Raw genomic sequence first — 22,979 nt, forward strand, 5'->3', positions numbered from 1 at the left:
ATAGATGGCCAGTTAAGTTGGATGATTTAAATGTGTTGTCCTCAGCTTTAAGATCATAAAACTAGTTATATTTGTCTTGTAATCTTTGATTTCTTTTAGCATTTTTTCTTGGGAGAATACATGTAATGATTCAGCTCTGACATGTTGACCTGCTTCAGAACGTTCTGTTTTTCTTTTATTAAACAGATAAAGCCGTGCTGCAGCCTTCCATGCACAAATAATGCTTCCTCTCACAAAGCAGAAAAATGGCCTGCTAAAGCTTATTGTTTTCTATGTTTTAAGCAGGCATCTCTGTGGTGTTACCACATTATGAAGGTAACTTCAGTACTTGCCATGCTGAAACTGGGCCGCAGATATTGATTAAGAAGATCCAGTCTGTAAGTCAGGAGCAGTCTCTCAGTGTCTGTGGCTGTTTTTCCTGAAGTTGCATTCACTCAGTTGATGACCGGGGTTCAATCCCCTGCCTGGGCAAGCACCCTACACTATACCAATAAGAGTCTTTGGGCAAGACTCCTAACAGTACCTTCGCCTGCCTGTGTAAAATGATCAAATTGTAAGTCACTCTGGATAAGAGTGTCTGCAAATGCCGTAAATGAAAGCAGCTGACGCTTGCCATCACCCCCAACCCCGACCCCCACCATGCTATCATCAGTCGGCGTGATTGGAAGATAGTATATTGCACACGATCTTACAAGCCTAGATCTCATGTATGTTAAAGAGAAAAATGAATGTTGACCTACTTGTGCCTAGCACTTACCATAGAGGGTTTATTGGATTGTTTTGCTTCCTTTGCTTTATTTGTTTGTTTATTTATTTATTTATTTTCGACAAGGCAATCATTGAGGGTAGATTAAGTCTGCATGAAACACAGGCAGGGGGTTCTAAATGGCGTTTAAGAGCAAGTCTTGTGTGAAGCCATACCTCAGACAGCCATGCTCGCTGGCTTGTGTCAACTGCGGGTGGGTGCAGGAGAAATCCTCAGCTTAGGCTGTATGACAGATGATGGATCCTTGAGGATTGCTTTTTACCCAGAGCCCTTCAGATGCGCTAGACAGCACCTCCTCGAGCTGAATCCCTGTCCTTCTCAGATAAATAAATCAAATAAAATCAATCTTTGCCTTTCTTATTCTAAAGCTAGCAAATTTATATTGCACTGCCTTCCGAGATGCAGGGAAAGTGGCCTGTATTGGTGTTTTTAAGCAGCCTTCACGCCAAAAAAAAATCAGACTATTTTTGTCATGCTTTAGGCTTTCTTTTTTAAAAACCCCCTTTATTTGAAAGAGGACAATGCCTGTGTGAGCTCGGTGTATGCCGTTAATGCATTCTGAAGGCGTGAGGTGGCAGCTGTGCTGTGGGCCAAGTCAAGCTGAGCCTGTTTTTTTTGATTAAACAAAATGAAATTACTGCCAGCAAATAGAAAACATGATTGATTTTCTCAGCAGATACGGCACGGCGGCGACGCAAAGCCTTGTTTAACTTTATCTCAACAAATCCAATATGAGCCGACACAGTTTTTTTCTCTCTCTCTCGCTCGTCCTGAGAGCAGGTGAGGGGCTCCTTTCTTTAAACGTTCCTCACACTCAGACACATCACACATGGCAAAATGAGGTTGAGTGTTAGAACAGAACAAAAGCAGGACGAAGGAGGAGAGTGCAGGACATGGTAATGTCAGGGTATAAAAAAGGCAGTAACACTGTGTTGTAGGGCAGTGTTCTTGACTACATGACATCTACATAAGCTTGTCATGACAGCTGACATAAACCTACATAAACACTTGTAGAAGCTTATTCTAAAATGCATTGTATGTCGTAAAGGCTGCTCTTGTCAACTTTGATGTCAAGTTGACATCAGCTGTCAGGTGACATCCAGTTTTACTGACATTAGGTTGTGTAATGATGCTTTCTTTAGGTGAAATGACATAGCATGTTATAACATCCGACTTTATAGCTCAGTCTATATCACAGTGAAATTAAGCTGATGATGAGAACTTAAATTCTATAAATCGTAAAATGAAGACTGGCTTTGCACAGTGAAAGTTTCATGCAACTAGTTGCATGTTGTGAGTTGCCTGCAACATAATTTCTCTGCAACTTGATTTGAAGTAATTTAAAAAACAACATGCATCACCTTTAGGTTACTCCATTATATAGCCTAATTAGCAGCTCATGTTTTTGATGCACTGTATCGCTCTCACTGTAAAGTCATTCGTGAGTCGGTGTAATTTATATATTTGCAGCATTTTCCTCATCTGATCATCAAGCTGTCATTGCCTTTTTTATACACTCACTGACCACTTTATTAGTAAACCTATCTTGCATCTGTACTTGCCCAATTTATCAGCTCCACTTACCGTATAGGTGCACTTTGTAGTTCTACAATTGCAGACTGTAGTCCATCTGTTGCTCTCCATGATTTGTTATTCCACCTTTGCCCTGTTCATCATTGGTCAGGACCCCCAGAGGACCACCACAGAGCAGGTATTATTTGGGTGGTGGATCATTCTCAGCACTCCAGTGTCACTGATGTGGTGGTGTGTTAGTGTGTGTTGTGCTGGTACGAGTGGATCAGACAGAACAGTGGAGTTTTTAAACACTGTGTCCACTCACTGTCCACTCTATTAGACACTCCTACCTCGTTGGTCCACCTTATAGATGTAAAGTCAGAGACAATTGCTGCACAGTTTGTGTTGGTCATCCTCTAGTCCTTCATCAGTGGTCACAGGATGCTGCCCACAGGACGCTGTTAGCTGGATATTTTTGGTTGGTGGACTATTCTCAGTCCAGCAGTGACACTGAGGTGTTTAAAAACTCCAGCACTGTCTGCTTTTTCTGATACACTCATACCAGCACAACACACACTAACACACCGCCACCACATCAGTGTTACTGCAGTGCTGAGAATGATCCACCACCCAAATAGTACCTGCTCTGTGGTGGTCCTGTGGGGGTCTTGATCATTGATAAATGGGGTAAAGGTGGGATAACAAATTATGCAAAGAAACAGATGGACCACAATCTTTAAACAGAGTGTATCTATATAGTAAGAGTATCTATATAGTATAGTAAAATTTTCAATAAGTGTAGGTACAAGGTAGATGTACCTAATTAAGTGATTGTTGATTGTATATTTATCTGTCTACTTATAGCTATTTACTACATACTTTGACCTGTTTAACCTGCTCTGTGTATGTTAAGCTGTATATGTTAATATGAAAGTAGCCATTATGATTATACTTGACGTCTCGCTCATTCTGCCTTAAAAAAAACAAAAAGTTCATCATGGTCCAGATCACAGCTTCCCCTTCTGTAAAATGTTTATCCTTTGGATGCCAGATTAATCTGAGCTCTGTGTAAAATTATCACAAGGAGTGTTATTTCTGTTTTGATCAACTGTTTCACAAACCTTCTTTCATGAAGTTGAGACTCTTGCAACATTTGAAGCTGAGCTTCAAGTTTAAGTGCAATTTAGTTGCATGTTCCAAGCAACCAAAGTTGCATGAACTTTCACAGTGTAAAGGCAGCCTAAGGCCCACAGAAAATGCTCACTTTTGTATAACTAACCTGACTTGGCAAGCTGTGTCAAATCAGCATTGAGTTACAGCGTCACCCAGAAAGTGTCATAACACAAAAAAAATATATTTCTGATATAAATGTTATAGCAATTTGACATTAGGGGTTGTATGACTTCAGATTTTTGACAGTTATGTGTTGAAAGTCATGTCAACGTTAACTAATCGCTGATGACGTCATGAATAAAATCACAGGAGAAGGGAATGCTTTGCTTTGCAAAGTGACTTTAAAAATCCGACTTTAAAAATGCATGACGAAGCCAAACTCCACAGGTCAGTAGAGAGTGACAAGCCCTGGATCGCATTGCTAGCTTTCAGAGAACCAGAGATATGGACTCCGGAATGTCGAAAATTTGTAAGTGACTTATGTGCACCTTAAGTGTCCTTGCTGAGATGCTCACCGGCTTCAGAGGTCTGGATAGCCAGAGAAATTTTGAGCGCCGTACCTCATATAAGAATAAGAGTAACATAGTTCAGATTTTACAGGATTCATGGGCGTTATGCTCCCTCTCCAACAACACATTACTCTTTATTGTAATCGTCAGGAAACCGGAGATGTTCATTATCTGATCTTTGAAGCACTGTAGATTGGCGGAGGTGCTCTACAGTAAAGTGTTACCAAACAAGCTTGTGGCTGCAGTAATGTGCCTGTATGTGCTCATGTGCCTGTGTGTGTTTTTGCATTCTGCTTTTTGCACACGTTGAACATCCTGTCTCCATTTTGCGCCAACACTGCTTTTATGCTTGCCGCTATGGAGGAGCAAAGATGATTAATTATTCCTCTTTCCTCTGTAATGAGTTCCATCACCGGCCACTTGTGATTAATTAGGGACAAGCCCGAGTGTGTGTGTGTGTCACCTCACTGCAGGACTGCGTACCCTGTTTGCTAGCCTGCCAGGGTCTGCTCTGAGCGAGATAGGGTTCATCTCACAGCAAGAAAAAAACTGAATAAATAGATGTGGATTGCTACATTAGAACTGACCTAATTAATCCATGCTCCACCCAGAATGCTTTCTTTTCTAGCAACTGTTGCTAGGCTACACAATCTTGACAGAACTTTGAAAAAAAATCACATTCAACCTAACAAGACTGTACCTAACTTGTCAAAATCCATGTAATTAAAATTATTACTTTAAAATGATATTTATTTTGTATGTGTGTGAAAGGTCAGGCTGGTAGGATAAATCATTTATTTAATTTACAGTTAAAATTATGCTTAGATACAAATTAGTCATTTTTCAGAGGTTTCTGAGGAGAACTAATTTAATCCACTTGCATAAAGAAGAGGAAAGTGAATAAATAAATGAAACAACAGTTTCCAAACCTGGATTTCAAAAACGATTAAAAGATATAAGGAAAATGGGACTCCTAACAACCATACAAGACCTGTTAGACCACCAAAACTGTCCCCATCAGATAAACAGTACTTAAAGCTTTTTTCTTTGAGAGAGAGGAGAAAATCAAGCTCCACTCTTACTTCAGATCTGAAAAATCCACAGGTGTTTCTGTACATCCTTCCACTGTGAGAAGACAGACAACTCAGAGCTGTAGATCTGAAAGGGTGTGTAGCTGTTGTAGAAAAGAAACCAAACAAAAAACATTTGCAAATGAAATAAAGAAGCTGCTGGTGTTCTGAGAACAATGGACTGACCTCCCCAGAGTCCAGACCTCAGCATCACTGATTGTGTTTGGAATTATTTGAATTGAGAGAAGCAGCAACTCCTTAGACTGAACTTTTTTAGGTGTGGGAAAACATCCCTGCAGATTTCTCTGAAACACTAAACTCCTTTCTGTAATAAAGACAAAGACTGGACAAACTAAATGCTGAAAAAAAATTATATGTTTAATGTAGAGACAAATTCTGAGTGTAATTATCAGTGAAATATGTTCCTTGCTATTTTTCTTAATGCTTAAGCATTGAATAACTTATGTAATACCAATTTATGACTCTCACACAGTACTTTCTGCATATGTCTGTGTGTGTGTGTGTGTGTGTGTGCGTGCGTGTGTGTGTGTGTGTGTGTGTGTGTCTGTGTATATAACTGACCTAATATTAGTACGGCTGTAAGTTTGTCATTGTCTTTCCAAAATGGCCAGTTTCCATTAACTACAACAACATAGTGTCAGTAGCCTAGCATTTTAAACTGAAAACTCTGTATTATGTACACTCTTAACAAAAAAAAGGGTTCCTAAAGACTTGAATGTATGGTTCTAAGAGAAATCTTCACTTCTTTGCTAATTAATTATTGGTGGTAATGGTTCTTTAGAATCATTCTATGAACATCCTCATACCTTCAATGAACATTTCAAACATCTTTAGAAAGGTCCCCAAGGAAACCATTGGTTCTTCCATGGCGTCGCTCCAACGAACCCTTTTTGGTTGAGTTTGCAACCTTCATTTTTAAAAATGTGGCAACTCTTCATAAAGAGAACTACAGTTTTTCATTAGGTTGTATGAATATTTTGCAATTTTATGTTGAAGCATGTCTTACCTCACGGCAGGAAAGATACACGTTTGGTGGCGGAGCATGGATACATCAAGTGCGATACTTTCATAGTTCTTAATAGATGTCATGTTTCTTCTTTACATCTGTCAAGCACAAATGGAAGGGGATTTCTGAACACCTTTGTTCAGCTGTCTGCTTCTTTAATGGCATTACAGTACATTCAGAAGGTCATATGTTCCCCAGACCATTCAGTGCTTTATTCCTCTACTCTGCTCCTGTTTGCCCTCCATTCCCAGCTTCCCTCACATTTTTAATAACATCCACGCACGACGCTAAGACGAACTGACAGGGAAGCGCTGTCAGATGTTAGATAAGACGTTTGAAATGGCTCTGTGAAATACAGTAGCATCAGTCATTACAGCATGAATAATTGCTGAGGTAATTGAAACTGGTTTGTCTCCACAGCTACTGAAGCCATCTTAAGCGGACAGGTGGAAGTGGCAGGTGAAATCAGTCTTTTGTCATGCTGCTGCTGCTTCTGAGATTGCTACAACTGGGTTACAGCATGCTCTAACGCTGGCTGGCGTACTGAGAGAAATTGATTTTCCAGCTATTTCTAAAGATTAGGCTGGACAGCAGAGGAACATAATGGTAACTAAGACAGCTCTACCTTGCTGTCTTGCTGTCCAGTCATTTGCCGTGTGTGCTGTGTCCAGGGCCAGGGAGACACACAGAAAGGCAAAAGTATGTGGTGTGTTGTTTATAAGGACCAAGGCTGTATTAAGCTATAGGGCTTAATATGGTGGCCGACAAGCCCCAATGCACTGCAAATTTAAAAAATAAGCTGCAAACACAGAAAACACTTTTGTCTAAAATAACTACACCTGAGCTACATTTTACAAATGCACTGCAAATACAGACAACACAGGCAACAATCGAAATGCTGCAAAGTTAGTCACAACACAATGGAAATGTTTCCGGAGGACACTCCATTCAAACTTTTAAATTTTATGCGGCATAAACGTTCACCAGGAAAAGTAACTTGACTTTTATTTGAGTAGATAATTTATATCACTGTACTTCTGTGCTAATGGGAATTAGCTGTAGAGTGTAACTGTAAAATTTCAAATAGCAATACCAGATATGACTGATAACTGGCATAGTACAGCTATGACATTTCTTGAGTCTCCATGGTCTTAACAACTTCTGTCAGTGATTTTCTATCACAGATATTCCATCCCCTTTGAGAGTTATCCAGAAACATTTCTGTTGTATTGTGTGGTGTTTCTCACTTCAGTTCTGTTGTGACTGGCTTTGCAGTGTTTCTGATGTTACATGTGTTTTCTACAGAGCCCTACTGGTGACATCCTGTATAAATAAAAATAATGCATGGCCATGACCTAGTAAGGCATGGGAACAAGATAATTAAGTTGCAGCCACAACTTAGTAAGGTGTGGGAACGAGATCATGCCTTACTAAGTCGTGGCCACGCATTCCACTCATTATCTTTATTTATATGGGATGTCACCAGCAGGTCTCCATAGTTTTCTGTATTTGCAGCATGTTTGTGAAATGTAGTTCAGGTGTAGTGAGGTACAGCATCGCACGTATGAGTTTGCACTGCATTTTTCATTATGCTGTGCATTCGATCATGTCAGCCACCATACCATAAGGGCCTGCAGCCCAGGGCCCTGGCCACTAGGGGACCCTGGAAACATGATTGTTAAAAAAATAACATAATAACAGCAACAGGAAAACTTACATTGTTTGAGATTTGAGATTTGTCTGTTTAGATTATCCATAGTTTTGCTGTAATGTCACCTTCATGACTTATATATGGCATATATTTGCCAACTTTAGCCGGTGTTCATTTTATTTAGCCCAACCTTTACCTGTTAACACTGATAGCAGATGGAGTTCCTGTGTTAATGTGTTAATATAAGGTGTGCATCAATATAAAATGATATTATGTATGTCCCCTGGAAAGCAGCATTCCTCTTTTGTTATAAATATGTTGACTTATTGATAGATGTGTGGTTGGGGGGCCCTGATGAGGACAAAACAGTGAAGAGTGTTAGAACAAGGAAAGTTCTTTTCACTTTAGAATGAAGTTGAAAACTGGTAAAGCCAACACTGGCAAAAACAAGCACATTTGTTGGGAAAAGGGGGGAGAGCAGCTGAGACAGAGCTGAGATTAACTAAAGATGTACAATGTCTGCCTGCAGCCTCCACATGGGAAAGAATGACCTGCTGACCTTCTATGATGGAGACGACCTGACGGCTAAGATACTCGGCCAGTACAGCGGCTCTCGACCACGCTTCAAGCTCTACACATCCACAGCTGATGTCACCATCCAGTTCCAGTCTGACCCGGCCACCAACATTTACGGTTACAACAACGGCTTTGTGGTGCACTTTTTTGGTAAGAGCCCATTGAAATATCTCTACATACTGTAATAATGTAAAACATCTATACATTGTGTAATAACGGTCAATGTCAGTCAGTCAGCTATATTGAAAGTGTCATGTTGGTAAATACTATTTACATTTATGTCTACAGCAACAAGTTTGTGGTGCGCTTTTTGGTTTAAGAGCCCAGTGACTTATTACTACACTGGCTGTATTAGTCAGCAAGTTTGCTACTTTGAAGTTACAGTGTTGTGTAACTGTTTGTTCATATGTAGATGCATATTCATCCTTCATTGCATTTGTGTTATTTGCACCAACAATTACCTCCATTGAATTAACCTGTTTATCAAATGTATCTTGTTGTAACTGCGAAGCTTTACAGAACATTGTCAAAAGCTCCACTTAACCTAGAAATTCTAGCAGAACCTTTTTTTAAAATACCTAAATCATTCACGTCAGACGTTTGTTTGAAGTTGCTATGTAATGTTGAGCTTACAATGCTACATTACTGAGTTGGACTGTTGTAGCTTGTCAAAACTAGTCAGTTTCCTGTCTAGTTAATATCTTCTCAATGTAACCTTTAATACTCATACAAAATAAATATAATTTGAAATTAATAACTAAATATCAGTATTTTGGGGAGAACTGTTTGTTACAGTTTTATATTAGATTGACTGGCTTTTGCAGCCTTGCATCAGGTGCAGTGAAAGAGCATATTTTTGGGTAGGCCTTTCACAGTTATTACATAATTACCTGACCGCTATTATGTAAGCTGATCATAATTTTTTAAAGTGGCTGCAGTTGTTTTCTCACTATCATTTACCTTTCACAATCTTATGTTTATGACTGGTGGTGCTATAATGTTTCTGTCATCAGTTGGGAAACAAGATCAGTAGATTAAGACACTTTGGGCCTCTACTTTGATAGTCGAATACGGTGAACGAAAAAGACAATTCCGTTGTTAATCACAACTATTTATATGCCAATTATCAGCTAAAATGTCCTGATTTTGTGACCGGTTTGTTTGTGGGCAGAGTGTGGATAGGTCAGTCAGTCAGTAAGCCTTCAGTCAGTCAGTAAGTTTACAGTGCTGCTGTATTCTGGTGTTGTTTTCTTATATTGATGCATCTTTGCCCTTTTCCAGTATATTTGTGCTATTCACTGCTACTTAATTCACTGAGACTCACTGAGAAAAAAAACACTGCAGCCACTTCATTGCCAGCGTTTTGAGAAACTGTTGGACGCTCATATTAAAAGCGAAGTACATTAATTAACTGCTCATTAGAGTTATAGCTGAAACACTGTGGGGACCCCAACTCTCCTCTCTGCCATACTCAATAAGTACTGTGCTACTGTGGCTGCTGTGGGCAGGACACGTCTGGGCTGGGGAGAGAGGGAGAGAGTGAGAAGAGCGAGGGAGAGAGAGAGAAGAGAGACATAGGCTGCTTTTAACTCCACCACACTTTTCTCTGGGATGGAGAACAGGCCACCATTCCATCGCTTTCCCGCTGGTGCCAAACTATAAAACAAGATCAGATAAGACATAATGAATTCCATGCAGAGAGCGAGCAAGGAGACAGCGGAATACAGATTGAGTAGAGAAAGTGGGGAATGGAACAGATTATTTTGCATTCCCATCACACCCCACGTGGGAAAAAAATGTCTGCCAGGTATTGCAGGTGCATGGGCTTTGGCCTTGCAGAGATGCAAACGATTACTAGGCGTGTTTGTACTCATTAGCCGTGATCACCAAGTGCCGGCCCTCGCCAGCTTTGCCATGATCAGAGTGGGCACCAGCAAACCGCCTGGCAGGCATCCCTCGGCCTCATTTCATCCACTCACTGCCAATACGTTGCTGTCTGATTAGCACAGTATGCTGTATCTCTGGTTTGTTGGTGGATTGTGAGAAGCACAAAATCTTTAACTCTTAAACCAAATGTTCTGCCAAAAATCAAATTAGCACAATTTTCCTTTTACTGTAAATAGATCTGCATAAATTTGAGACATGTTTGGTGTCCAAAGTTTGCTTCCTTAGTTTTGTACTGGAGTTATGAGACTAATGCAGCTGGGGTGCTATTCATGTGTAAATAGCACCCTAAATGCTAGTGACATTTAGGACATTAAGAACATTCTAATGATGTACTTAAAATGCATTTTTGAGTAATTTATTTCAATTTATAATTTTGGTAACAGGGTTGAGGAAATGTGTTCAGGTAGCAGGGTTGAGGAAATGTGTTTAGGTAACAGGGTTGAGGAAATGTGTTTAGGTAACAGGGTTAAGGAAATGTGTTCGGGTAACAGGGTTGAGGAAATATGTTCGGGAAACAGGGTTGAGGAAATGTGTTCGGGTTACAGGATTGAGGAAATTGTTCAGGTAACAAGGTTGAGGAAATGTGTTCAGGTAACAGGGTTGAGGAAATGTGTTCGGGAAACAGGGTTGAGGAAATGTGTTCAGGTAACAGGGTTGAGGAAATGTGTTCGGGTTACAGGATTGAGGAAAAGTGTTCGAGTAACAGGGTTGAGGAAATGTGTTCAGGTAACAGGGTTGAGGAAATGTGTTCGGGTAACAGGGTTGAGGACGTGTTCAGGTTACGGCGTTGAGGAAATTGTTCAGGTAACAGGGTTAAGGAAATGTGTTCGGGTAACAGGGTTGAGGAAATGTGTTCGGGTAACAGGGTTGAGGAAATGTGTTCGGGAAACAGTGTTGAGGAAATGTGTTCAGGTAACAGGGTTGAGGAAATTGTTCAGGTAACAAGGTTGAGGAAATGTGTTCAGGTAACAGGGTTGAGGAAATGTGTTCGGGTTACAGGGTTGAGGAAATGTGTTCGGGTTACAGGATTGAGGAAAAGTGTTCAAGTAACAGGGTTGAGGAAATGTGTTCGGGAAACAGGGTTGAGGAAATGTGTTCAGGTAACAGGGTTGAGGAAATGTGTTCGGGTTACAGGATTGAGGAAAAGTGTTTGAGTAACAGGGTTGAGGAAATGTGTTCAGGTAACAGGGTTGAGGAAATGTGTTCGGGTAACGGTTGAGGACGTGTTCAGGTTACGGCGTTGAGGAAATTGTTCAGGTAACAGAGTTGAGGAAAAGTGTTCGAGTAACAGGGTTGAGGAAATGTGTTCAGGTAACAGGGTTGAGGAAGTATGTTCAGGTAACAGGGTTGAGGAAATTGTTCGGGTAACAGGGTTGAGGAAATGTGTTCAGGTTAAAGGGTTGAGGAAATGTGTTCAGGTTACAGGGTTGAGGAAATGTGTTCGGGTTACAGGGTTGAGGAAATTGTTCAGGTTACAGGGTTGAGGAAATGTGTTCGGGTTACAGGGTTGAGGAAATTGTTCAGGTTACAGGGTTGAGGAAATGTGTTTGGGTAACAGGGTTGAGGAAATGTGTTCGGGTTACAGGGTTGAGGAAATGTGTTCGGGTTACAGGATTGAGGAAAAGTGTTCAAGTAACAGGGTTGAGGAAATGTGTTCGGGAAACAGGGTTGAGGAAATGTGTTCAGGTAACAGGGTTGAGGAAATGTGTTCGGGTTACAGGATTGAGGAAAAGTGTTTGAGTAACAGGGTTGAGGAAATGTGTTCAGGTAACAGGGTTGAGGAAATGTGTTCGGGTAACGGTTGAGGACGTGTTCAGGTTACGGCGTTGAGGAAATTGTTCAGGTAACAGAGTTGAGGAAATATGTTCAGGTAACAGGGTTGAGGAAATTGTTCAGGTAACAGGGTTGAGGAAATGTGTTCAGGTTACAGGGTTGAGGAAATGTGTTCAGGTTACAGGGTTGAGGAAATGTGTTCGGGTTACAGGGTTGAGGAAATTGTTCAGGTTACAGGGTTGAGGAAATGTGTTCGGGTTACAGGGTTGAGGAAATTGTTCAGGTTACAGGGTTGAGGAAATGTGTTCGGGTAACAGGGTTGAGTGAATGGTGAGGGACAGAACTAAAATGTGTATTTTTCGTAATCTATAGTGGATGACTCAAGAAAAATGATGTTTCAAGCATCAGATGCTAAACAGGTTCACATGTTAATGCCAAAATAATACCATTGTTGAAGTGATTATATTTCAAGATAAATGTAATTATGTGGGCTTGACACAGGCAAAAATAGTGTTTTCTACATACTGGATGGGTTTTATTAATGTTTTAAGTTATTTATCTGAAACATGCTCATAGGTTGTTGTGAGAGACATTTTAACTATGTTTAAAATGTCTTTGACCTTTAAGTACACATTTATAAATATATATGTTATATATAAATATATAAATATAATATCAGCCATACACATATGGCCACCCAATCATGGAATACAGCTTGTACTCACTCAAAAAGACTTGCTTGTGTGGTTTCTGACATTGAAAGGCATATTTTTAACAATAAAAATAAAAAGGACATTATGTAGCTAAAAACAGTAGTAGCGTCTCTTCTGGAGCCTGAATTTGGCCATACCTTTTATCTATTTTCATGACAAAACAGAGAGGTAGAGTGGTTACAGAGTGTAAACAGAGTGGTTTGATGTAAAATGCACTGTTTTAGGGTCAGAATTATTTACAGTGATGGTGAAAGGAACCAGACATCTGAAGAATTTAAGTCCTCTAAAAGCTACCTTACAGAAAGCTGTTAAAGGAAATGGTAACAATTACATTGTCTGATACCTGAGATGTTCATGATAGTTTTTTGATAAGGTTTTTTGTCCAAAAATGTTTTTTTTTGTTTGTTTTTAAACTGATTTTGTGGTGGAGAGGGGCATACAAGTCAAAATACTGTATCATTGTTTTAAAATTATCAACATTACATATAAAAACTTAGAAGAGAAATGTAGGTTCACTGGTCATTTTGTATTGTAGATAAAATAGCATTCCCATTTTCATTGAAGGCTTATTGACCCCTGGTTCCAATCACCACCACAGTAAAGAAACCCCAGTTAGTGAGTTTCTCCAAAATGGCGCATTTTACATCATTTGAGTGGCTTTGTTTACATCTCAGTGATTAAATTATACAGACAATGAGTGGAATTCCCTTTTAACTTAGAGGTTTAAGATAAGAATGTGAGGCATGCAGCTTGCACAATGCTAATTAGTAGCTATAAGCTTCCATTACTTCCTAGCTAAACTGGCCTCATAGCTCCAGCTCAGACCTAAAGAAGCATGAACCATAAATTACAGTTAAACTTGCAGCTGTCTTAATGCCTTCTTCTTTCTCTGAATGTGTCTTTCTGTCGCTGCAGAGGTCCCTCGTAATGACACGTGTCCAGAGCTTCCAGAGATCACTAATGGCTGGAAGACCACGTCTCATCCTGAGCTGGTGCATGGTACAGTGGTCACCTATCAGTGTTATCCAGGCTTCGAAGTGGTGGGCACTGAAATGCTGATGTGCCAGTGGGACCTGACCTGGAGTGGAGACCTGCCCACCTGCGAGAGAGGTGAAACTCACACATATGCACACACACATCAGTCAAAGAAAAATACACACCACACACTTGACTGAATACATGTGAAAGACATTTTGATCTAAATGCCTGTGGTTGAAAGTTCAAGAGAGCACAGCTGGCCTCACTATCTCCAGGTGGACGGGATGGTCATCCCTCTCCCCCATCACTTAGTGCAGTGGTGATTGCAAGTCTCTTTTAGGTGAGGTAACAGAATTGGCGGTTAATGTTCTCCTCCAAGCATGTTGAGCTGTCCAATTTAGAAACATGCAGCGGTGCTCCACATGTCTCAGAGGAAGGTGGTGCTAGCCTTCACCCTCCCAGCTTGGTAGCATTGTGTGATGGGGAGACCTAGCTGGCAGATGGGAATGGGATATGACTAATTTATGAGGAAAATTGGGTCAAAACCCCCCCCCCGCCAAAAAAAAACACGTGGTCACAGATGTATGACTGTAGTGTACCCTGTGCCCCAACACACACTAATAGACCCTCACACAAAGCCATTGTTCCTCACATCCATTTTCACACCACTCTCAAAGCAATATAGAGTGGCCATTGATCAGAAGCAAAGCTCTAGGCAGCGACGAGATGGCCTTTTGAATTCCATTTGAGGTGCTGAATTTTATAAGGGTCTCTCAGAGCAGCCCTGCTCAAGGACAGTGGAGAGGGAAGGAGAGCATCATGGGTAATGGCTCACATTTCTGCTGGGTGAGACTTCTCATACTGAAGGTGCGGTTTCCATTCACAGCCTCTCTCACTCGCTCTCGCACACCCACTCACACAGCTCACGACACCTTTTGTGCGCAGCTTTGGCAAGTGTGTTGCAGCTCCTGTAGCTGTCCTCTGGTAAAGCCCCCAGGGGTCCCTGCAGGCACAGTGTTTCATCAAAGGCGATTGCAGGACGGCTGCACTACTTGTTGTCTTTTGTTGTAGCCGTTGTCAGCGGCGTCCTGAGGATTAAACCTCGGCCAGCTCATTGTGGATTGTGTGACGTGTGCACCCTGTGCACTGTGTGAGTGGGCAGACGCACTGCAGTAGCAAGCTGGGCTTTTATCCCAGCCCATCCACACACATAGGCCACAACTTATGAAGTGAATTTGGGGGTACTTGTAATAGCCTACATATAGTTGCTGTCTCTGAAATGGCAACGGGAAGACTTTACCTGAACCTTGCTACATAGCGTTAACCTGTCATCATAACTTATAACAGCACATGACACCTGTTCTTACATGCTTACGGCATGGTTTTGTCAATGTCATATAGCAGGGATCAAGTAAAGTGTTGCTGCTTTTTTTTGTATGTTTTTAAATGTTATTCAATATGATGTGGGAAGCCTTCAAATAATTTGCTGAAGTCTGAAATATTGGAGATATTATAATAAGCTCCAAAGCATGCACAAAGCTGGCACCTATATCCACACACTCCTGTTGTCTTATGTGCTGGTGGCTGGTAAGGTGTGATGAGCCTTCAGCAACCCTGGCACTGTTCTCTGGCTCTGGAGCGCACAAAAAAGCTGCAGCAGCAGAAGAACAGCAGCAGGGCTCAGTGGCTGCCTCCCAGCTTCTGCTTTCCTGCCCCTCTCCTGCCGAGGAAAGAATTGGGTTTGTGGGCTGCAGCTGTGGCAGTGTAGCTGTAGTAATCTTTTTATTACGCTGTGTTCGATGGCTGCGGACTAAAGGACACAAGGCTCTCCTTCTCTCTGGCCTTCTGACCACCGTCCTTCCCTACTGAGGAGGCAGAGTGAGTTGAGCAGAGTAATTCTGGCTGACTGCCTTGGTGGGAACAAATCCAGATGTGGGGACGTGAAGGATGGGCAGGGCATCTAGACTTGTTTTTCTTACTCTAATATTACTCTAATATCTTATTGTATGCCATACTTATTAAAGGGTTTGTCAGCTGTAGTTCGGTGTCTTAAAGAAATACTTCATCTCAGAAGAAATAAATTGCACACATTTACAACTTAATTTACCGCAAATGCCTTTGACTTCATAAAAGTGTTGTCTAAGAATGTGTTTTGCACAAATGGTGGAATTTAGCAACTGCCCATTGGCTTTTATTATGAGTGTGTTTCAAGTCAATAGGTTTTGATTTCTATGTACAAGTAAAAATATAGTTATCAGTGCACCCAAGAGAATACTTTAAAAATTTGTTTCATAAATATTAGAATTTGTGTCCTAATAATTGCTTACATTAACTTTTGTTGTTAGAATATAGAACAGAAAAACATTCAGCTTTACAACATTACTTAAATATAATTTAAGTACATGAAGTTGTATTTGGTTATTCTTAATAATATATGTAAGTATATTCTTAATTAATGTTCATAAAAATGCACTTAAATGCACTTTTTTGTGTTGAATGTGTTTAAGTACATTTAGTGATGTTGAAATACAATTTAAGTTACGGCATGAATCAATAAAAAGCACTGAAATGCGGTGTAAAGCACTCCGCCACTGGACTCTGGAGGAGTGGAAACACATTCCGTGTAGTGACGAATCACGCTTCTCTATCTGACAGTCTGATGAACGAGTCTGGGTTTGGCGAATGCCAGGAGAGCACTACCTACCTGACTGCATTGTGCCAACTGTAAAGTTTGGTGGAGGAGGGATAATGCAATGGGGTTGTTTTTTAGGGGTTGGCCTAGGACCCTTAGTTCCAGTGAAGGGAAATCTTGATGCTTCAGCAAACCAAGATAATATGGACATTTTGTGGGAACAGTTTGGGGAAGGACCTTTTCTGTTCCAGCATGACTGTGTCCCAGTGCACAAGGCAAGGTCCATAAAGGCATAACTGGGTGAGTTTGGTGTGGAAGAACCTGACTGGCCTGCCCAGAGCCCTGACCTCAACCCCATCAAACACCTTTGGGATGAACTAGAACAGAGATTGTGAGCCAGACCCTCTCATCCAACTTCAGTGTCTCACCTCACAAATTCTCTTCTGGATGAATGAGTAAAAATTCCCACAGACACACTACAAAATCTTGTAGAAAGCTTCCCAGAAGAGTGGAAGCTGTTGTAGCTGCAAAGGCGGGGCCAACTTCATATTAATGCCTATGGATTTAGAATGGGATATGATAAAAAGCTCCTTAAGGTCTAATGCTTGGGTGTCCCAATACTTTTTTTCCATATAGTGTATATTTCATGTTTCATAACAGTCATGTCTACAAATTATGTACTTAAATCTACTTAAATGCAACTTAAGTTGTGCAAAAAGATGCATTCAAAAGCACAGCTAAATGCATTTAATATATATGTAATTATAGCTTAATTACAAGTTAGATACACTTATGTTGCCATAATTTGTTCCTAAATAATGCATTTAGTATCAATTAAAGTTTGTTTAAAGTGTTCATATTAAATAAACTTTTGAAAAGTACACTTCAGTGCATTCTTCTTTCACATAATGTCCAATAGGAATGTCCCTCATCTTCTTTGCTTCTGTTTCGTTGTTGTCCAGCTTTTCTAAGAAATCCTTCTTCATTAAATGCCTTCCCGTGCTGAGGGCTACATAGTAATGTATTCAGTCACAAACTATTATCAGTCTGCTGAAGAATTTACACCACTGAGCCTCCCTGACTCATGATTGATTATCAAAAGCTGTGTGGTTTGAGGCCAGAATGTCTATATAAATATCCTATCCATGGACTGATAAATCACAGCTGACATGAGCCTCATTTATTATGGCAGGGGGGAATGTTACAGAGGAATAAATGTAAGCCTCTGTCAAGTTTTTAACAGCTATTTTACAATAAATTAGCTTGAAAAACAAGTTGCAGTTAAATTTTTCATTTTGACACTGCAGTTTCTCCAGTGAAGATGAGAAAGTCTAGGATAATTTGGTCTGGTGAACATGCTCTCTTCACTGTCAGTTCAGCACAGTCATGATCTTTTAATGCCACCTACTGGTGAAACTCAGAACTGAACCGGCATGCTGGGTTACGAGGGCTAGGATGCTGAAACTCTTACCAAGTTATAATTGCACACAGGGTGGGAGGGCCAGAGTCAGCCATCAAGCCATCATGCATGGAGCTATTGTGGTCTTCCTCAGTGGAACAGTGATAATTTGGTGCAGCTTTGTGACCAAAATAAACTTCTAGCTGGCCATACACCTGTTTTTCTGCCTCAGGTGCTCTCTCTCTGTCACTCTCTCTCTCTATATATATATAAACACATAGTGTGTGTGTGTGTATGTATATATGTATATGTATGATGTGTGTGTATGTATATATGTATATGTATGATAGAAATGTGTGTGATTTATAAAACCAGAGACAAACTGGATTTCATCTTTGTAGATGAACAAGCAATTCAACATTTATGAAAGTGTTTTTATTGTGTTTATGTACAAATATAAAAAAAATATTTTATTTGATTATGTTAATTAAATTCCCCCCGGGTGGAATGGCCACCGGCCATTAACTCAAACCGAAGGTCAAGCCTGTTCAACTGGAGAAGTGGTTCAGGGACATCCTTACTGCAAAAGCATGTTTGTGAAACTCTGAACCTTTAGGCTACTTTTAAAACAAAAATTTTTACTTTCTTTTTTCTTTTCTTTCTTTTCTTGGGCCGGACTTTTCTTGGGCACATATATTACATATATTACACATTTAAGCTGTGTGTACATATATGCATGCATAATACATATTTTACACATATTTATAATCATTTTTTACTAAACTACAGAATATTGTAATTTTTGTGGTCACCCTAATTCAGCATTATGCCTGCCGAGGAAAAGCAATATACACAGACTTATATTCTGAGTATATCCTTTCGCTTGGTCTCATTAGCCTCATAGCTCTAGTGCAAAATTAAAGAAGCACACTTCGTACACCAAACCGATCGACTGGTTGATCAACTACATTTGTGTTGGGGTAAAATAAATTTTTTTTAAGGGTGTAAATTTGATTTTACACTCATATGGTCATGTTTATGTGTGTTTCCTCAGTGCTGTCATGCCCAGACCCCGGCACGGTGGAACACAGCCGCAGGGTAATGTCTGGCCCTCGGCTCATCGTGGGCTCCACAGTGCAGTACATCTGTAACAAGGGCTACTCACTGTCTGGCAACAGCCTCCTCTCCTGCTATCATCACGACTCAACTGGCCCTAAGTGGAGTGAGAAACTCCCCAAATGCGTCCGTGAGTACTGTTTCAGTCCTGAAGATCAGGCCACAGTTCATTAAATGTAATGAAGAGATTGATATTCTAGAACCAGTCTGTGACACTTTCATTAGCAGCATTGGATTAAGTGTCTGTTACTGCATTGTGCCATGTGAGGCATGTGTGTATAATTTTTCATATATTTTCAGGACAAAAATGCTTATGTTTAATTTTGTAACTGAAAGGGCAAAATCAGTTCTTTTTGGGTGCTGAAGTTAAGGTTAGAGTTAGGATTACACCCGTTCTTATTACATGTAGGTGGTCGCACATGCACACACGCACACATACACACACACAGACACACACACGTGTGTGCATGTAATGCTTCAATGTTTACATGCAATTCAAGATTTCTAGTATTTAGGTGGCATATATTTGTGAAAAGCCTCTGATCAGTAGATCAAATCAACCTGAGAGTCGTCTGAACACGTGTTTCAAGGGAAGGAATAAAAAAAATCTGACCTTTTTTGTACAAAGGCCTTAACATGGTCAAATTGCTTCAGTTTGAATAGTGACCTAGAAATACTGCAAAATTGCTAAAGAATATTTATTCTTCATTTGATTTTCTTTCATAACCTTTCTTCGTTTTGTTTTTCAAACTCTGAAACTTTTTGTTGTTGCAGTCTTGTGGATATATGTGAGGGCCCAACGTATATGAAAATTTGGTGGCTGATACTGATTTTAGGGGACTAAAACTTTTGATAACAAAAGAGGTGACTGATTCCTTTACGATTTGTCAGGTGATCGGAAATTTTAATCAATCAAAGGAAAGTCAATGATTATCGGTGATATTGTGGTTAATACCAATAAAAGTGCGGGTTGTCAATGTCAGCTGACATTATCGACCAATTGATTTATAGGTTGGGTGCTAATACTTATGGAACGTATTTATGACCTTATGGGTGTGCATGTGTGCTCTGTCTCTCTCCAGCTGATACGTATGAACCATGTAGGAATCCTGGCACCCCAGCGTTTGGTGTTCAGGTGTCAGAGAAGCAGTTCTATCAGGCTGGAGAGACGCTGCGGTTTTCTTGTCTAAGTGGCTACAAGCTGTTTGGGGAGGCCACCATCCGCTGCGTCCCCAGCCACCCTTCCAAATGGAGCCACCCCCCTCCAGTCTGCAAAGGTAGATTCCACCTTTACAACCCATCTTACCCCATGTGTATGTTTTCATTAACTGATGAGTAACATGTTAGTAATAGGGCTGTCACTGTTGATTTTATTAGTCATCTACCAATTTAATTTTTAAATCAATATATTTTGTTGGAAAAAGATCATCTAGAAGGGCTTCAAATTTACATTAAATTTTTAAAAATATAAAAATTACATTAAAAATATATTAAATACTTAGAGGCAAATACTGCCTTTCTTACTGTAACAGAGATCAGCAGGAGAATTTAAAATATGCATTATCATGCAAATTGCCTACCATTTATTGTCAATTATTTGAGGAGGTAGACTTATTATTATTTTTTTTAATCAAGTAATGACTTTTAATGATTTTTAAACTAATAATGACAGCCTTATTTAGTACTTTATTAGTATTATCAATACTATTAACCTCTTAACCTCTAAGTAATGTTTTTAATATGCACATCATTTGAAAACAGCAGCTGCCTTTTATATTATGTGAACATTTTAATGATAAATGGATTAAAGGAAAGAAGCAGCATTTACTGGAAATTCAATCTTATTATATTAGTGTTTCCATCTCCTTCAAAGTTTTCATTTAGAGATGCAAGGTTTTCTCACAACAGTGACAATTTATTAAATAGTAGTTTCATATTAGTACATAATTCATAATAGCTGTGAAACAATATGCATGAAATTCATTGTATTTATATCTAATCTAATATATTTTTCTTATTTTTCAGCAGCAGCACTGGAGTATGTAAATGAACGCAGACTTGATGGTAAGAACTCTCACTTTTGCTTGTCTAAAATACATAAAAATGATAAATTACAGGCCAGATAGCTTCTGCTGACTATGTGCAATGCAATGTAAACCAATGCTAACCAAAACCTTTGTTTCTGACCAGTTGCCAGGACAGATTTCAGCATGGAGGGAGTCAACATGGCCATCGCCATCTTCATTCCTGTGGCTATAATCATGTTAATCGTCATGTCAATATACTTCTACTTTTCAAAGTAAGCTTGATTAACAGGCTGTCAAAAGCTGTCGGCAGAGCCGTTTTGATGACTTCACTCTTCATGCAGATGAGTGACAGATGCAGCTTTTGCTGTTGCTCTTTTTTTTAGGGTGCAGGGAAAGTCTCTGCGATTGCCCATGTCAGCATCACCACAGTACGATCAGATCAGAGGGGAATCGGCCTTTGAAAACCCCATCTACGAGACTGCAGTAAGTACAGACATCAGGTCAGCAGGGTCACTTTTCAGTCCTCATGTTGACGATCATATTGAAGAGCACTAAAGCTTTTTCAGGTCACATCTTAGAAGGAAAAACACACATATTACGCTTCCTCCTTGTTTGCTTGTGTGCCTTGAACAAGTTGTGCTCAGGTTTCCACTACTTTGAGTGCACATCTGGAGTGAAATTATGCTCCTAAAACACCATCTGTGTTACCATATTGCAGGCTCATTTACCACATCTAATTAGCTGTGAAGTGACGTTCTGGAGTTTAAATGCAGTAGAGAACGCCAGGCCTTCATTAACTTATCGTGAGGGTGACAAGGAGCCATGCTAAACCTCATGCTTGTAATAACCAGAGTCCATTCATTTAGAGTGCATTCCTTTTGGGTACTTGCCTATGGGATGGGTATTGTTTTGTGTAAAGCTTTATCGGCTTGTTGACAATTATAAATAATGGCTAGGGTTTTTTTTGCCTTGCAGAAGCATTTTGTGCTCTGATCCATCATCCAAAATTCCAGTCTTAGTTTAACTTACACTGCAAGCGCTGCTTTGAGTAAGTGTTACACTGAGGTGTTAGCTGCCATGCTAGAAAAATATCATCTGAAGCTTCCTATGTGATAGTAGACTTACTGATTTAAAAGGAAAATAACGACAAATAGTCTAGGCAATTTAAAGGATGAGGCGCCATGAGCAAATGTATTTAGCAAGGTAAAACACCCTTGTGTGGTGTTCGGGTCTGTGGTACCCATTTTCATTGTTTACCAAAAGGATAAATGATGCGATTTATTATTATGTCAACCTCAGATTCCTTGGCCTTTGCTCATTTTTTGTGAAGAACATATAAAATAACACATTTTCAATTCACGCTGTTCACCCTCTACACATTTAGATTAAACATGTGGTATTGGGGTGAAGCCACGGGGAATAAAAGCATGGAGGTGCTACATCCCTTCACTCTGTTCTCCTCCTACATGGCCTCCTGTTAGTGTGTGTGTGTCTGTGTGTGTATGTGTATGAATGTGTTTGTATATGTGTATGTGTATGTGTATGTGTGTGTGCGTGTGTGTGTGTGAGGGTGGACAACATTGACAGGCTGCTGACTGGCTACAGCTGCCAAAAAGGATCCATTTTAATTTCAGATCTGACTTTAAATAGTAAAAACATGGATACTTGACCTGGTTTTCACATGATTTATAAAAAATGTAAAATCTCAAAACTCTTTTGTGATATGTTCACTAAGAGTTGCTTTGTAGTCCGAAGATGCATATCAGAATTAAAGTTTCTCTCTCTTTCACTTTGCATCCCTGAAGAACAGTGAGGTGAGTATGTCTGACAGCTCTGTATCAGTAGCATTGGCTTGTATTCGAGGCTGCTTGTCTGTGCCTGCGTGTCAGCGTGGAGTTAATTCACACCTGCTGTTTGTGCCATTCGTCTTCTGACACATCTCCCTGTGGCTGGAGCGCTCCAGTGTAGCGCTGCAGACAGCAGTGGGTTCATCTCTCATCCAGGACACTGAACTGTCAGCAGACGTGTGTGTGTGTATGTGTTCACATTAAGTGGGTCAGTGAGTAGATCTGAAGCAAACGTGGACTCATCAGCACCTCTGTCAGGT

At 40.1% G+C, this 22,979-nt stretch overlaps 1 protein-coding gene across 2 annotated transcripts in view; it reads left to right on the forward strand.

The window, feature by feature from the left end:
- Window positions 1–22,979, forward strand: part of sez6b (seizure related 6 homolog b) — a 270,984-nt gene that overhangs the window by 245,403 nt on the left and 2,602 nt on the right. The window contains exons 10-17 of one of the 2 annotated variants that reach the window (XM_036561553.1): window positions 8,241–8,437; window positions 13,636–13,830; window positions 18,784–18,975; window positions 19,928–20,122; window positions 20,871–20,909; window positions 21,036–21,144; window positions 21,256–21,355; window positions 22,678–22,686. In XM_036561553.1, coding sequence (XP_036417446.1) covers window positions 8,241–8,437; window positions 13,636–13,830; window positions 18,784–18,975; window positions 19,928–20,122; window positions 20,871–20,909; window positions 21,036–21,144; window positions 21,256–21,355; window positions 22,678–22,686 — 1,036 coding nt within the window. The remainder of the gene's footprint in view (window positions 1–8,240; window positions 8,438–13,635; window positions 13,831–18,783; window positions 18,976–19,927; window positions 20,123–20,870; window positions 20,910–21,035; window positions 21,145–21,255; window positions 21,356–22,677; window positions 22,687–22,979) is intronic. The other variant, XM_036561557.1, reaches the window with a different exon arrangement.

This window comes from Colossoma macropomum, unplaced genomic scaffold (assembly GCF_904425465.1).
Source record: "Colossoma macropomum unplaced genomic scaffold, Colossoma_macropomum, whole genome shotgun sequence".
Taxonomy (NCBI): Eukaryota; Metazoa; Chordata; class Actinopteri; order Characiformes; family Serrasalmidae; genus Colossoma; species Colossoma macropomum.